The 15,151-nt window shown below is 54.6% G+C and overlaps 2 protein-coding genes across 7 annotated transcripts in view; both read left to right on the plus strand.

Moving 5' to 3' along the window:
* Window positions 1-2,241: 2,241 nt before the first annotated feature.
* On the plus strand, window positions 2,242-13,313 carry TMEM145 (transmembrane protein 145). 5 transcript variants are annotated; one of them, XR_010730633.1, is made up of 16 exons: window positions 2,242-2,433; window positions 3,165-3,239; window positions 3,354-3,431; window positions 3,513-3,599; window positions 3,692-3,793; window positions 3,889-3,973; window positions 4,085-4,156; window positions 4,265-4,333; window positions 4,586-4,666; window positions 4,745-4,823; window positions 4,972-5,065; window positions 5,740-5,912; window positions 7,383-7,503; window positions 11,820-12,026; window positions 12,513-12,889; window positions 12,988-13,313. XR_010730633.1 is itself a non-coding variant. In XM_066271974.1 (15 exons), the coding sequence occupies exons 1-15, from the start codon at window positions 2,305-2,307 to the stop codon at window positions 12,759-12,761; spliced, it is 1,701 nt and encodes a 566-aa protein (XP_066128071.1). In that variant the 5' UTR covers window positions 2,242-2,304; the 3' UTR covers window positions 12,762-13,313. The 5 variants fall into 5 exon arrangements, 4 of the variants coding, with proteins under 4 accessions (XP_066128071.1, XP_066128072.1, XP_066128073.1 ...); XM_066271974.1 differs by having other exon boundaries at window positions 12,513-13,313; XM_066271975.1 differs by lacking the exon at window positions 12,513-12,889.
* A 427-nt stretch (window positions 13,314-13,740) lies between these two features.
* MEGF8 (multiple EGF like domains 8) overlaps window positions 13,741-15,151 on the plus strand; it is a 50,912-nt gene continuing 49,501 nt past the window's right edge. Inside the window, exons 1-2 of one of the 2 annotated variants that reach the window (XM_066271977.1) lie at window positions 13,741-14,126; window positions 14,284-14,646. In XM_066271977.1, the coding sequence (XP_066128074.1) occupies window positions 14,460-14,646 (187 nt within the window). In that variant the 5' untranslated portion in view covers window positions 13,741-14,126; window positions 14,284-14,459. Of the gene's footprint in view, window positions 14,647-15,151 lie in introns of both variants that reach the window. The other variant, XM_066271978.1, reaches the window with a different exon arrangement.

Genomic DNA, 15,151 nt, shown 5'->3' on the forward strand with positions numbered 1-15,151 from the left:
TAAAGTACCTTTTTCATGGTCCTCTTGATTTTCAGTGAATGGCTGACTCAGGAGAGCAGCTTCCCTTATCTCTGAGTTCTGGGTCCAAAATGGGAGGGAAGGCACTATCACATGTCACCGTCTAAGAGTCTGAGGGGTCAGCTGACTGAAGAAACTTGGGGCTTTGATCAGTTCAGTACATCCCACTGACGCTGGCTAAGTGCTAGATTCTGAGCTCTGGCGATGCTGGAGCCCCAGACTGAGTGAAATAGGCTTTGTCCCCAGGAGACTCCCAGTTCAGTGATGCTTACAGACAGTCCCAGCCCCAGTGGTTACCTCTGGGAGGAGTCTGGGGAGGGAATGATGAGACTGCCCTAGTGGTGAAGAAAGTGCTGACACAGACCCTTGTATTTCTCAAGATAGAAACTTTTTTCTTTTTAAAGATCTTATGTATTGGTTTTAGAGAGAGGAGGGAATGGGGGAGCAGGAAACATCAACTAGTAGTTGCTTCCCATATGTGCCTTGACTGGGCAAGCCCAGGGTTTTGAACCGGCTGCCTCAGCATTTCAGATCGACACTTTATCCACTGCACCACTATGGGTCAGGCGAGATAGGTAGCAACTTGATAGCAGAGGAGGAAAAGAACATTTGCTGCAAGGGGAACAGCATGTGCAAGGCCTGGAGAGGGTAAATATGGGGTATGGGACCATTTTTATTCAGCACATATCTGTGTGCCATGCTGAGACCTAGAGTGAGTCACATCTGGGCCCTGCCCTTGAGGTACTCCTGGTATGCTGGGCACAGGAAAAATGTGTGTGCAGAAAAGGCAGATAAAGCCTGAATTTGGCTGACAGACTTTTCTTTGGCCTGTGATATGTTTTAAACATTTTAACCAATTATCTACTGTTACAAATCATACAAATTGCTTGTAAAAAAAAAATTGCAGCCTGACCAGGCAGTGGCGCAGTAGATAGAGTGTCAAACTAGGATGCGTAGGATCCAGGTTTGAGACCCCGAGGTCACCAGCTTGGACCCAAGGTCGCTGGCTTGAGCAAAGCGTTATTGGTCTGCTGAAGGCCCACGGTCAAGGCACATAGGAGTGAGGAATCAATGAACAACCAAAGTGTCGCAATGAAAAACTGATGATTGAAGCTTCTCATCTCTGTTCCTGTCTGTCTATCCCTATCTATCCCTCTCTCTGACTCTCTCTCTGTCTCTGTAAAGTAAAAAAATAAAATTGCATTTCTGGCTTTTAAAGAGGGAAAATCATCCGGCACTGCAGCTATTATCTGTCCTGGCAACAATAGGCTCAAGCCAAGTAACAGGCCCCTTCTCATGGGACCCACACTCTCCTTGAAAATGTTTCACACACTTAGGTTTCTTGCTTGGCCACTTGGTTTAGAAAGTTTTTAAAAGTGGTATTTTGAGCAGCAAATCTGCAGTGGAGGGGTAGGGATGAAGCTAGAAATGTTTTGGAAGATCAGGACAATCGGAGGGGCTTAGACACCACTCGAAAGCTTTTCCAGGCTTCCCTATGACCACTGGGAAACTAGGTTTGATACCAGCATGGAGGTGGCTGGACCAGGAGATCACATGGCTGTGGCTTGGCTGAGATCTTATGGGGAGAAAGTGGCAATATTTCCATTTGAACTCAGGCAACTTATTTCAGTCTGCTAGACTCACAAGGCTTCTCTGTTCACAGCAACCCTACTGCATACCCAGGTGAGCAGTTACAGGACAGTGTCAGGAAGGGGAGAATAGTGGTTGAAATTGAGGGCTCTCTGCCACCTCTGTGTTGTGTGACCCAGAACAAGCTGTTTGCCTTCCCTGTGTTTTTGTGGGTACCTCACAGAGTGTGATAGCTGTGGAACGCCGGCAACTCTGCTGGACCCAGTAGAAGAGGGCTGGCATGGGTTGAGGATGAGCACAATCAGAGAGCAGATGGAGGACTAAATTGAAGGGAGATCAGGACTGAGCTGGAGTCTGGGAGTTGTGGGCCCTCCGGAGATGGTAATTCGGAGGAGACCGGATTTGTGGGAATGTGAGTTCAGTTCAGGACGTGGGAAACCGGAGATATCACCGAGACTCTCAGAGGAGAGTACTGGGACTGGAGCAGGGTAGAGAGGCTGGGAAAGGGGCATCCCCTCCCACACGGTTTGGAAAGGGGCCCAACCGGGCCATCTGAAGAGGGGGGTGAGGACCGCAGCGCCCAGCGGTCCCTTTAATCGGGGGCGCGCGCTGGCCGGCCTGCGCGCTCTCTCGCCACTGTCGCCGGGCCGGAGCGGGAGCCGGAGCAGAGCCGGGGCCGGGGCCAAAGCGGGAGGAATGGAACCCCCGCGCGCGCCCGCTCTGCGCCGCTTGCTGCCGCCACTGCTGCTGCTGCTGCTGCTACTGCTGCCACTGATCCCCAGCGCCCGGGCCAAGTACGTGCGGGGCAACCTCAGCTCCAAAGAGGTGAGCTTGCCGGGCCCTCCCCTACTACCTGCCGGGCCTCGGGGAGAAGGGAGGGAGAGGAGGGGGAAGGGGCTGCCTCGCCCCCCTGCCGCCCCTCCCAGGCGGACCTGAGGAGCTGCGTGGGGTGGGGGCCGGGAGAGATGGGGTGCTGGGTCAGGGTTGGGGCCGAGGGGGTCCGTGGGGTTGAGACCAGACTCCGCGGTTGTAGGAGGGACGTTGAGGTCAGAGCTAGGCGGGGAGGGGGGCCGGGTTGAGATAGTGGGAATTTGGGGTGGGGGTGGGGGAGACGCCGAGGTGGTGCTGAAGAGACAGCACTTTTTACTTCGCAGAGAGCCTCGAGTTCACGCTCCTGTCAGGACTGGAAGAGGGCCGTTTGGAATATTGCCCGGCACAGGGTGGTCCCTGGGACTGGGAGTTGATGTGTGGATAACTAGGAGGATGTCAGTCGGATAGTATCTAGGACAGAAGGTGGCCAGGATGGGGACCTTGCCCCTGCCCAGGGTCTCACTGAGGGTGTCCGGGAAATGGGAAAAGTGTTTGAGTGTAGGGAACATCTGAGACAGGAATCCTGGACCCAATGTGAAGGGATCCCGGAAGAGTTTTGGATGTGACTTGTTCTCTTTCCGCTTCTTGGGAAGCCAGGTATTGAAGGTAGAAAAGTTAAGGGTCTAAGGAACCTAGGAGAGATCTCAAAGGACTGGGAACAATGTCTGAGGGGGCCCCTTTTCCAGGACTGGGTGTTCCTGACAAGATTTTGCTTCCTCTCGGATTATGGACGACTGGACTTTCGTTTCCGATACCCTGAGGTGAGCCCTCCCCAGCCACTCCCACCATGAGGCTGGATGTTCCTTTGGCCTCCTGAGGCAAGGGCTACACCAGCTCCCCCAACTCCTCCAAACACCAAATCTCTGGACCTGCAGGCCAAGTGCTGTCAGAACATTCTCCTCTATTTCGACGACCCATCCCAGTGGCCAGCTGTGTACAAGGCAGGGGACAAGGTGAGGGCTGTGAGAAGGGTAGACAGGAGGGGGAGAGGGTGAAGGCTGGCCAGGCAGTGACCATGTTCCTGCTTTCTCCAGGACTGCCTGGCAAAAGAGTCAGTGATCAGGCCTGAGAACAACCAGGTCATCAACCTTACCACCCAATATGCCTGGTCAGGCTGTCAGGTATGGGCCCTTCTGGGGGGCGTGGGCAGGTGCAGAAGGTCAAGGGCCTAAGAACAGTGCAGACAGGCTTCAGCCTTCTTGCTCCTCTGCAGGTGGTGTCAGAGGAAGGAACCCGCTACCTGAGCTGCTCCAGCGGCCGCAGCTTCCGCTCAGTGCGTGAAAGGTGGTGGTACATTGCACTCAGCAAGTGTGGGGTAAGGGGATGTGCTGGCCACCTTTTCCAATCCTTGCCTTCCTGCTGATCCCCTACCTGCCTAGGACCCTCCTTAGGCCTCCACACTCCCCACAGGGAGATGGACTGCAGCTGGAGTATGAGATGGTTCTCACCAATGGCAAGTCCTTCTGGACGCGGCATTTCTCCGCTGATGAGTTTGGTGAGCATATGGGGACCCAGAAGCCAAGATCTTTGATGGAGCCCAGAGCTCAGTACCTGCTAAGGGACACCAGTCTGACTGAAGCATTTCTTTCTTCCGCCCAATTGGCAGGGATCCTGGAGACAGATGTGACTTTTCTCCTCATCTTCATCCTCATCTTCGTCCTTTCCTGTTACTTTGGATGTGAGTCCAGCAAATGGTGGGGGGAGATAGGGGGCAGGCAGAGCTGGGGGGAGATGAGCTGCTCTCCCTTCCTGTCTGTGAACAGTCTTCCCCCTACCCTCCTTCTAGATTTGCTGAAAAGTCGTCAGTTGCTCCACACAACTTATAAAATGTTTATGGCTGCAGCAGGAGTGGAGGGTGAGGTTTAGAGTATCTCAACTTTTGAGTGCTGTGAGAAGAGGGACCTGAGGGCAAGATATCTGGGCCTGAGGGAGGAGTGGGCTGGAAGCCTCGGCTCCCGGGTCTCCTAGGAGGTCAGTGGGAATAAACGGTCAAGAATCCTGATGGGGACGGAGGAGGGTTCTGGTCACTTGGATCACAGTGCTAGGGATCAGTGATGACCCAAAGTGAGTTTCTGTCCTTTCCTTCCTCTGCCCATCCTCCCCTCAGTTCTGAGTCTCCTGTTTTTCTGCATCTACTGGGGCCAGTATGCCACTGATGGCATTGGCAATGAGAGTCTGAAGATCTTGGGTGAGAATGATGGGCCAGGGTGGGCACTGGTGCCCCTCTGCCACTGAGTCTGAGCCACCCTTTGCTCCCTTCTCCCAGCCAAGCTGCTCTTCTCCTCCAGCTTCCTCATCTTCCTGCTGATGCTCATCCTTCTGGGGAAGGGATTCACAGTGACACGGTGCCCAGGCTGGGTTGGGAGGGAGTGCTGGGGGGTGGGGAGTGGCTGGGCTGGGGGTGGGTGATGGCAGGGGGGCTGGCCTGGGGTGGCCACCCCCTCCTCCCTGACGGCCCCACCCCTGCCATTTCCCCTCATGGCCTGCTGCCAGGGGCCGAATCAGCCACTCAGGCTCCGTGAAATTGTCTGTCTACATGACCCTGTACACTCTTACCCATGTGGTGCTGCTCATCTATGAGGCCAAGGTGAGTGCCACCTGCCACTGCAGGTGGCAGGCCCTGACCCCACCCTCCCAAAAGTTTTCATGGCTTCTTCCACCTGTCTGCTAGCCCTCCACATTGCACTCCTCCTGGCTCTTGCTCTCTCTCACTCTGTGATTTTCTACCTTCCCATCTAAGTGCGTTCCTCCCCTCTTCCTCTCACTGTGTCACATTTATGCTCAATGTCATGACCAAGAGTTCAAGAATCACACAGACCTGAATTCCACTGTGGTTTGCCCACTTCCCAGCTGGCTGAGTGTGTGTGATGGCCCCCCTCTTTGGGCCTGTTTTCTCCTCTGAAAAATTAGGAAGGTCTTACCTACCCCAGGGGCTCCTCTAAGGCTTTATATTACCTTGGCTTTGGCTTCAGCCAAAAGGGGGGGTGTCTGTCTTAGCCTCAGTTTCTCCCTCTGTGAAGTGGGGTGATCATAAGACCTACCTCATAGAATTGAAGCAGATGGAAAGTTTACCCTTGGGCCCATGGTAGATGTATTCTCTGCCTATCTTTGTTACCTTCTCTACCTTTCTATGCTTCTGTCCTGTTCCTTGCTCTTCTGTTGCTTCTGTCCTAAGTATCTCTGTCCCCTGGGGCACCCCGGGGAGTGGAGGGCAGGAATGCAGGAAGCCAGGGCTATGATGAACCCTTTTCCTTGGGTCAGTTCTTTGACCCGGGCCAGGTACTGTACACGTATGAGTCGCCGGCAGGCTACGGGCTCATCGGGCTGCAGGTGGCGGCTTACGTGTGGTTCTGCTATGCTGTGCTTGTCTCCTTGCGCCACTTCCCGGAGAAGCAGCCCTTTTATGTGCCCTTCTTTGCTGCCTACACCCTCTGGTGAGATGTGCTGGGCCCCTAGTATGTCCATGTGTGACTTCACACACGTCAATTAACTTCTGCCTCATTTTCCTCATCTTTTTTTTTCTTTTCTTAGTGAGAGAGATGGACAGACAGGGACAGACAGGAGAGAGATGAGAAGCATCAATTCTTCATTGTGGCACCTTAGTTGTTCATTGATTGCTTTCTCGTATGTGCCTTGACTTGGAGGGCCCCAGCCGAGCCAATGACCTTGGGCTCAAGCCAGCGACCTTGGGCTTCAAGCCAGGGAACTTTGGGCTCAAGCCAGTGACCGTGGGGTCATGCCTATGATCCCACGCTCAAGACCATGACCCCGCCGCTCAAGTTGGTGAGCCTGCACTCAAGCTGATGAGCCCACGCTCAAGCTGGCAAACTTGGGATTTTGAACCTGGGTCCTCAGTTTCCCAGGCCAATACTCTATCCACTGAGCCACTGCCTGGTCAGGCTCCTCATCTTTTTAATGGAGATGGAAATTGTACCTGCCTCAGAGTCACTCTGAAAGTTCAATAAGTTCAGGCCCTGGCCGGTTGGCTCAGCGGTAGAGCGTCGGCCTGGTGTGCAGGAGTCCCAGGTTCGATTCCCGGCCAGGGCACACAGGAGAAGCGCCCATCTGCTTCTCCACCCCTCCCCCTCTCCTTCCTCTCTGTCTCTCTCTTCCCCTCCCGCAGCCAAGGCTCCATTGGAGCAAAGATGGCCTGGGCGCTGGGGATGGCTCTGTGCCCTCTGCCTCAGGCGCTAGAATGGCTCTGGATGCAACAGAGCGACGCCCCAGAGGGGCAGAACATCGCCCCCTGGTGGGCATGCCGGGTAGATCCCAGTCGGGCGCATGCGGGAGTCTGTCTGACTGCCTCCCCGTTTCCAGCTTTGGAAAAATGAAAAAAAAAAAAAAAGAAAGTTCAATAAGTTCATATTTGTAAAATGCTTAGTGCCTGACCTGTGCTGGCATAAGGGATAGAGCTTCGACCTGGTATGCTGAGATTGCTGCTTCAAAACCCCAGGCTTGCCCCCTGTCAAGGCACATGTAAGAAGCAGAAACTGCAAGTTGATGCTTCCTGCCTCCCCATCCCCTTTCTGTCCTCTCTCTAAAAAAATCAATAAGTAAAATCTTTAAAAAAAAATGCTTACAAACATCTGGCATGCAGTAGGCCCTCAGTTATTATTATCATATGTTAATTCATCCATCAGGTATTTATTGGTTTTTCTATCAGGTATCAGCATGTGGGATGGGATAGAACAGAGTTTAAGTCAACTAGTCCTTGACCCCCTGAGTTTCCCAGGTCAGTGGGAATCTTGCCTCCCTTTAACTTCTGGCTTTGGAAGGTAACATAATTTCCTTCCAGTTTGGGACCCACCTGGAGCCTGTGTGTGTGTAGGGTAGGGGAGTTGGGGTCAGGGGGTAGGTGAAAGACATGGGGCAGTGTCTGTACCAACCCAATTCCTCCACTTCAGGTTCTTTGCAGTCCCTGTCATGGCCCTGATTGCCAACTTTGGGATCCCCAAGTGGGCTCGGGAGAAGATTGTCAATGGTATCCAGCTGGGGATCCATTTGTATGCCCATGGCGTGTTCCTGGTAAGGACAGGGATCTGGAGGGGTGGGAAACTGATGGGCAGAGGATGCGTGATGTGCCTGAACCTTGTGTTCTGAACTCTTGATCCATTTCCTTCACTTCATCCCTCCACACTTACTGAGAGCCCCCTGCAGGCTACTCTACTGTGTTCCCCAGAATCCACTCTCCTCTGTTCCTCTCTTCCACCTTGTGTCTGGCCTCTTTCCCCAACCCACCCTCTTTCTTTGCCCCCTTCCCCATTCCCATTCCTGTTCCTGACTCTGTGTCCCCAGACTCTCACATTTCCCTTTTGTGTCCCAGTGCCTTCTCCAAGTCCCTTGGTCTTTACTGTACCCTTCCCCTACACATTCTCCCAAATCTGCCACTCTGTCACAGGCCATTGTTTGGGAGGAAGCAGATGGGGCGGGCCAGGCTAGGGCTCCAGGAGCCTGGAACTGAATGGCATCAGGATACCAGCAGCAAATTTCTTCTTTGCTTTGGTTACATCCTATCCAGCCTTCTGGGTGACAGTTCTTATATTCATTCATTAGTCTATTCATCCGTCCATCTATCCACACACCCACCCACCCGCCCACCATTCAGAGGACACCTTTCTCAAACCAGCCTGTTCATCTGACCAGGCGATAGCACAGTGGATAGAGTGTCGGGCTGGGACACAGAGGACCTAGATTCAAGACCCCGAGGACTTAGTCCTTCTCCAGCAGACCACAAGATCTGGCATGAAAGGCAAATAGACATCACTCAGGGCCCTAGCTCCCAACCCCAGGGGTCTCCCCTGTACTCTGTGTAGGAAAGGTACTCAGAGAGGGAGGTAGCCAGGTCCCCTATCTGCAACCCTAGAGCCTGACTTAGGCACAGACTCTTTCTTGGGATTTTTTTTTTCTTTTTGAGAGAGGCAGGGAGACAGAAACATTGAGCTGCTCCTGCCTGACCAGGCGGTAGCGCAGTGGATAGAGTCGGACTGGGACACAGAGGACCCAGGTTGGAAACCCCGAGGTCGCCAGCTTGAGCACAGGCTCACTAGCTTGAGTTTGGGGTTGCTGGCTTGAGCGTGGGATCATAGACATGACTCCATGGTTACTGGCTTGAGCCCAAAGGTCACTGGCTTGAAGCCCAAGGTCACTGCAGTGAGCCCAAGGTCGCTGGCTTGAGCAAAGGGATACTTGCTCTGCTGTAGCCCCCTGGTCAAGGCACATATGAGAAAGCAATCAATGAACAACTAAGGAGCTGCAACAAAGAGCCGCAGTGAAGAATTGATGCTTCTCACCTCTCCCTTCTGTCTGTCCCTCTCTGTCACAAAAAAGAAAAAAACAAAACAAAACATTGAGCTGCTCCTGTATGTGCCTTGACCAGGGAATTGAACCGACAACCTCTGTGGTCCAGGACAACACTCCAACCAACCTGCCAGGGCTTAATTTTTAGAGCAGGGGTCCCCAAACTTTTATTTTTTTTTTCATTTTTCTGAAGCTGGAAACAGGGAGAGACAGTCAGACAGACTCCCGCATGCGCCCGACCGGGATCCACCCGGCACGCCCACCATGGGGCGACACTCTGCCCACCAGGGGGCGATGCTCTGCCCATCCTGGGCGTCGCCATGTTGTGACCAGAGCCACTCTAGCGCCTGAGGCAGAGGCCACAGAGCCATCCCCAGCGCCCGGGACATCTTTGCTCCAATGGAGCCTTGGCTGCGGGAGGGGAAGAGAGAGACAGAGAGGAAAGCGTGGCGGAGGGGTGGAGAAGCAAATGGGCGCTTCTCCTGTGTGCCCTGGCCGGGAATCGAACCCGGGTCCTCTGCACACTAGGCCGACGCTCTACCGCTGAGCCAACCGGCCAGGGCTCCCCAAACTTTTTACACAGGGGGGCTAGTTCACTGTCCCTCAGACCATTGGAGGGCTGGACTATAAAAAATACTATGAACAAATCCCTATGCACATACCTTATTTTAAAGTAAAAAAAAAAAAAAAGGGAACAAATACAATATTTAAAATAAAGAACAAGTAAATTTAAATCAACAAACTGACCAGTATTTCAATGGGAACTATGGACCTGCTTTTGGCTGAGATGGTCAATGTCCGGTTCCATATTTGTCACTGCTAGCCATAACAAGTGATATGACACGCTTCTGGAGCATGCGTCCCGCATCACCGGAAGTAGTACTGTACGTGAGCAACGTCGCGCTTTGTGGTGCTGTCACATACAGTACTCCAGGAGCACAGGATGCATCCACACTGACCACCAATGAAAGAGGTGCCCCTTCCGGAAGTGCAGCAGAGCCAGATAAATGGCCTCAGGAGACCGCATGCGGGCGGAGGGCCTGGCGGTAGTTTGGGGACTCCTGTTTTAGAGAAACAAAAAGAGGAAGAGAAAGAGAGCGGAGGGGGAAGGGAAGCATTTGTTGCACTCAATTGTGCCTTCTTTTTTCTTTTTTTCTTTGTGTGACAGAGACAGAGAGAGGGACAGACAGGGAGAGAGATGAAGAAGCATCAAGTCTTTATTGTTGCACCTTAGTTGTACATTGATTGCTTTCTCATGTCAGGCAGTCATGCATTTTTTGCTTGCTTCCCATGTGTGCCCTGTCAGAGGATCAGACCTGCAACCTTGTTGTTTCCAGACAACGCTCCTAACCAGCTGAGCTAACTGGCCAGAGCCCCAAGTCAGTCCATTCTGAGGCTCTGCAGGAAGTCAGAAAGGGGCGGAGAGAGGAGAAACACTGAGAACCCACCATGGGCCAGGCTCTGCACCAAGTTTTCATTTCTACCAGTTCCTCAACTTTCTGAGTAGGCAATGAAATCCCTTTTCCCCACTGAGGCTTAGGGAGTTTAATCAATGTGTCCCAGATCCCACACTTAGTGAGCTACGGGGCTGAGGGTGGGGTGCAGGCTCAGAACGCCAAACAGTGTGCCCTTTCTGCTATACTTCATCTTCAGCCAGTTTCATTCCTAAAAATGCTCACATTAGCTCAGCACAGCTCCACTGCTGACATTCCACTACTGTACTTATTGGTTCCAGTTCCTTATTCATTTATTCAGTACAACCTTAGAGGGCCATACTGGGATTTCTAGGTATGGTCCTAGAGTCATATCCAGCCCTTGCCTTTCTACCAGACTAACTGGGGAGACATCTCTACATTTCAACCAATATTTACTGGGAACTTATATGTGCCAGACACTGTTCTAAAAGGTATTGGGGATTCACCAGGGAATAGAACAGTCAAGTTCCTGTTCTCATGGAGCTAACAGTCTACTAATTCAATTGAACTTTCTTTGTTTATGAAAATATTCTATGATTTTTTTTCCATTTTTTTACAGAGACAGAGAGAGAGTCAGAGAGAGGGACAGATAGGGACAGACAGGAACGGAGAGAGATGAGAAGCATCAATCATCAGGGTTTTTTTTTTTTTTTGCGACACATTAGTTGTCCCTTGATTGCTTTCTCATATGTGCCTTGACCGCAGGCCTTCAGCAGACCGAGTAACCCCTTGCTCAAGCCAGCGACCTTGGGTCCAAGATGGTGAGCCTTGCTCAAACCAGATGAGCCCGTGCTCAAGCTGGCAACCTCAAGGTCTCGAACCTGGGTCCTTCTGCATCCCAGTCTGACGTTCTATCCACTGCGCCACCGCCTGGTCAGGCCTATGATTTTTTTTAAGTGAGAGAAGGGAGATAGACAGACTCCTGTATGCACCCCGACCCACAACCCCCTTCTGGGGCCTGATGTTTCAATCTTCTGAGCTATCCTTAGAGCCTGAGGCTGATGCTGGCACCAATTGAGCTACTGGCTGTGGAAGGGGAAAGGGAGATGAAGAAAAGCAGATGGTTGCTTCTCCTGTGTGCCCTTGACAGGGAATCGAACCTGGTACAACCATACGCTGTCTATATCCACTGAGCCAAACCCCTAGGGCTGATTTTTGCTAATATAGCTACTATACACATATGGCCATTGAGCACTTAAACACAGCTAGTGTGACTGAGAAACAAAAAATGTAGTTTAATTTTGATTGACTTAAATTTAAATAGGCACATATAGCTAGTGGTTATCATACTGCACAGCACAGGACGTCAAAGCTTAACTAGTCAGTGATAACTCTGCGGTCAGGGCTCTAATGCAGGAAGCATCGGCAGAGTAAGGAGTTGTGGTGGAGGAAAAAGTTCAGAGCCCAAGGCATTGTGAGAGCCCACAGCAGGTGCCTAATCCTGTCTGAAGGGTTGCATGGGAGCGTGGGACATTCCAAGTAAAGGGGAATCTTTGGGACTCCATGTTTATGGAGAAAGCCTGAGCCCTCGACAGAGCTTCTTCAACTTGTACCTGATCCCTTGCCCAGATCATGACGCGCCCCTCAGCGGCCAACAAGAACTTCCCCTACCACGTGCGCACATCGCAGATTGCCTCGGCCTGTGCCCCCGGCCCCGGACGGAGCGAATCGGCGGACAAGGCATTCCCGCAACACGTCTATGGGAACGTGACGTTCATCAGCGACTCGGTGCCCAACTTCACGGAGCTCTTCTCCATCCCCCCGCCCGCCTCCTCCGTAAGCCCCGCGCCCCCGGCGCCCGAGGAGCTGCTGGCGCCGCCCCTGGAGTATCTGACCCCGCTCCCGGCCCCGCCGCCGCCCCCCTCACCCAGGCGCCTGAGCCCACCCCCTGCCTTTCGCACCCCTCGCGCCCCGACGCCGCGCCGTGACCGTCCCCCGGCGCCCGCGCCCACCCTGCCAGACTGGGTCCTGGCGCTGTTGCGCACGCCCCCGCAGACACTACGTGCGGTGCCCCCGCCGCTTGCCTTCCGCAGTTCGCCCCCGCTTCCCCCGCCGCCGCGGGAGTTCGCATTGCGCACCCCGACGCCACCCCTCGAGTATCTTGCCCCGCTGCCAAGGCGCCCCACCACCCGCTCCTTCCCAGAATGACACAGGCGTCCACACCTCGGGAGAAGGGTCCTCTGGGGGAGGGGGACGGGCCTTCGGGGCCGCATCTGCCCCCCGTGGGTCTCGGACGGCCTCTGACCCTGACCCCCCTCCCAGGCCGGGAAGCAGGTGGAGGAGACGGCGGTGGCGGCGGCGGCGGCCCCAAGGGGCCGCGTGGTGACCAAGGCCGAGCCCGGCGCGGCCTCCCCGCCCCCTCCCGCTCAGTTCCCCAAGGTGGCCGACCCGAGCTGGGATGGCTCGACGCCGCCCTACCAGCCGTTGGTGCCCCAGACGGCGTCGCCGCACACCGGCTTCACTGAATACTTCAGCATGCGCACGGCCGGGGGCACCGCACCCCCGGTCTAACACCCCTGTCCACCCTTGCCCCATGGGCCGCGCGCCGGGCCCTGGCCGGGCTCTGGACCCCTGCTCTATCCCGGCCCCAGGCTCGGCCATCCCAGGCCTTCCCGGCCCTCCCTACCCCGCGTGCCCAGGTAGGGGTGCGCGGTGTCCTGCTCCTCCCCCCACCCCCACCCCCGACCCTTGTGCCAAACGGTCCCGCGGGAGCCGCTCTCCCCGTCCCCTCCCTCAGCCCCTGCCCCGAGCGGCTCCGGATTCTGGGCTCCCGCTGTTCCGTGATCTCCGGCCCCCTGGCCCCCTCCGAGACCTCTGACCCCGTCGGATCCCGGAACCAGAGAGGATCGCCGGGACCCTGCCTGTGGGACGCTCCAGGACAACTCCGCGACCCCGTGCCACTGCTCCCAGGACGGATACTGTGAAGCTCATCTCGACTCTGAAAAATTCCCTTGGATCTCTGTGACCTCGGACCCGTGCTCTGCCCACCCCCATCTCCATCCCAGGGGCCCTCCCTCAGGCCCCCGGCAGAAAGACTTTTTCCCTTCTTGCCAAAATAAAGAAGATTCGTTTTTATCTATAAGATGGCCTCTTTCACATTGATGGCGTTCAGAGATGGGGCTGAGAATGAACCGTTCCAGGTTCGGTACCTCAGTGTGTCCATCTGTGAAATGGCATTTCAGGAGAGGACTGCATAACCTGACCTTTATGATGACCCAGAATCTGAGAACACTGAAGATATGAATCATCTAGGCCTCTCACTACAGTGTAGTGACTACACGGTTCCTTTATTTTTACCTTCTCTTCCCCAGTCAGAGGTAGAGGCGCCCTCCAGTGGCACACACTTTGCTCAGCCAGCGGTACCCCAAGTTTGGTTACGATTTTAGTAATGCGCATGCGCAATTCTCTCTTCGCAGGTCATGCTGCGCATGCGTCTGGGAACAAATGGGCGGGGAAGTTCCCGGAAGTCTCCCTTTGTGGAGGGGTGGGGTTGGGTGTTCCGCAGTCCTCCCAGGGCCGCTCTTACCTGCAGCTCCGAGACTTCTCGCCTCCTCTCCCAGCCCCCGTCTTCCCTCAGCGGCCGCTTAGCACCGCCCCCTCGCCCACCCAGCGGTTTTCCCGGGGCTGCTCTGGCCCGAGTGTCTCCTCATCTCTGTGATCTGGCCTATCCAGCTCTGGAGGGAGGAGCGGGTGGGTGAGCAAGGGAATGATCATTTGCTGTCCAGATCTGAACACCTGAGGATGGGTTTCGCCCCCGGCTGGAGTTTCTCCCGGACCATCCTGGCCTGGCCCGGCCGGGCCCGGCCCGCATTCTCTATGGATGCCTTCGCTCGGCTGTAGGGCCCTTTGGCCCCTGGGGACCCTCCCATCTCTAAGGTCCGTTTCGGTCTGCAGTGGTCCGCGTAATTGCCGGACGCCGTTTATGGAGTCCGCCGCCTATGTGGGGCCTGCGTCTATAAGAGATTCCCACGGTCTCTAGGGGCCGGCCCCATCCATAGCGACCCCATTTACAAGGCCTATAATGGGTTTCTAGGGCCCACCCCTCGACTTCCAGAGCCGGTCAACAGCGGCAGTTCCCTTCGCTGGGACTGCGACTCCTGGACCTTCCCACTCTACAAGGCCATGGCCTGTCCATAAAGGTCGCATTTTCAGGGCCTCACACCGGTAGAAGGTCCGCGCTGTCTGCAAGGGTCAGTGCTGGAGGCGGCGATGGCCCTGCGCCCGGCTCTGGCTGCCGCTCTGGCTCTTTCCTTGGCTGTACTGGGGCCGCTGTTCCCTGGGGCCCAGGCAGGGGACTGCAAGGGGAAGCGGCAAGTGCTGCGGGAGGCCCCAGGCTTCGTGACGGATGGTGCGGGCAACTACAGCGTCAATGGCAATTGCGAGTGGCTCATCGAGGGTGAGTGGGGTGGTGGTGTGGGTCACACACCCAGTCATTTGCTAATTCATTCATCTGTGCACTCATCCATTCACCACATTCCCAGAGCCCGGATCTGTTCCAGGCCCTTTGCTCTAAAAGGCAGCCCACCTGGGTCCTGCCCTGCAAGACCTTGAAGTCCGATGGGGAAAAGTTGCATCCAGCCTCAGATGGACAGTTACAAGCTAGGAGCATCAGTGAGGGGTATTATAAATAATTGTTAGAAACTTGAACCACTTTGCTTCAAATTTGGGTTCTAGGTTCTTACTAGCTTTGTGAATTTGGCAAGGCGGCTTCTTTTCTCTGTGGTTCAGCTTCCCCTCCCCCCAAGTGGGTATAATAGTACCCATTTCATAGGGTTGTTGGAATGAAACGAGAACAGGCTTTTTAGAATTCTTTTTATTTATTTTTTTAGATTTTTATTTATTCCTTTTTGAGAAGGGGGAGAGAGAGAGAGAGAGAGAGAGAGAAGAGGGGCAGGAGCAGG

Source organism: Saccopteryx bilineata, chromosome 3, assembly GCF_036850765.1.
Source record: "Saccopteryx bilineata isolate mSacBil1 chromosome 3, mSacBil1_pri_phased_curated, whole genome shotgun sequence".
Lineage (NCBI taxonomy): Eukaryota > Metazoa > Chordata > Mammalia > Chiroptera > Emballonuridae > Saccopteryx > Saccopteryx bilineata.

Coding starts and splice junctions, on each gene's coding strand:
- TMEM145 (XM_066271973.1), top strand. CDS start 2,305: ATGGAACCCCCGCGCGCGCCCGCTCTGCGCCGCTTGCTGCCGCCACTG. Junction 4,157..4,264: donor CCTTTCCTGTTACTTTGGAT/GTGAGTCCAGCA, acceptor CCCTCCTTCTAG/ATTTGCTGAAAAGTCGTCAG. Junction 4,667..4,744: donor TGAGAGTCTGAAGATCTTGG/GTGAGAATGATG, acceptor CCCTTCTCCCAG/CCAAGCTGCTCTTCTCCTCC.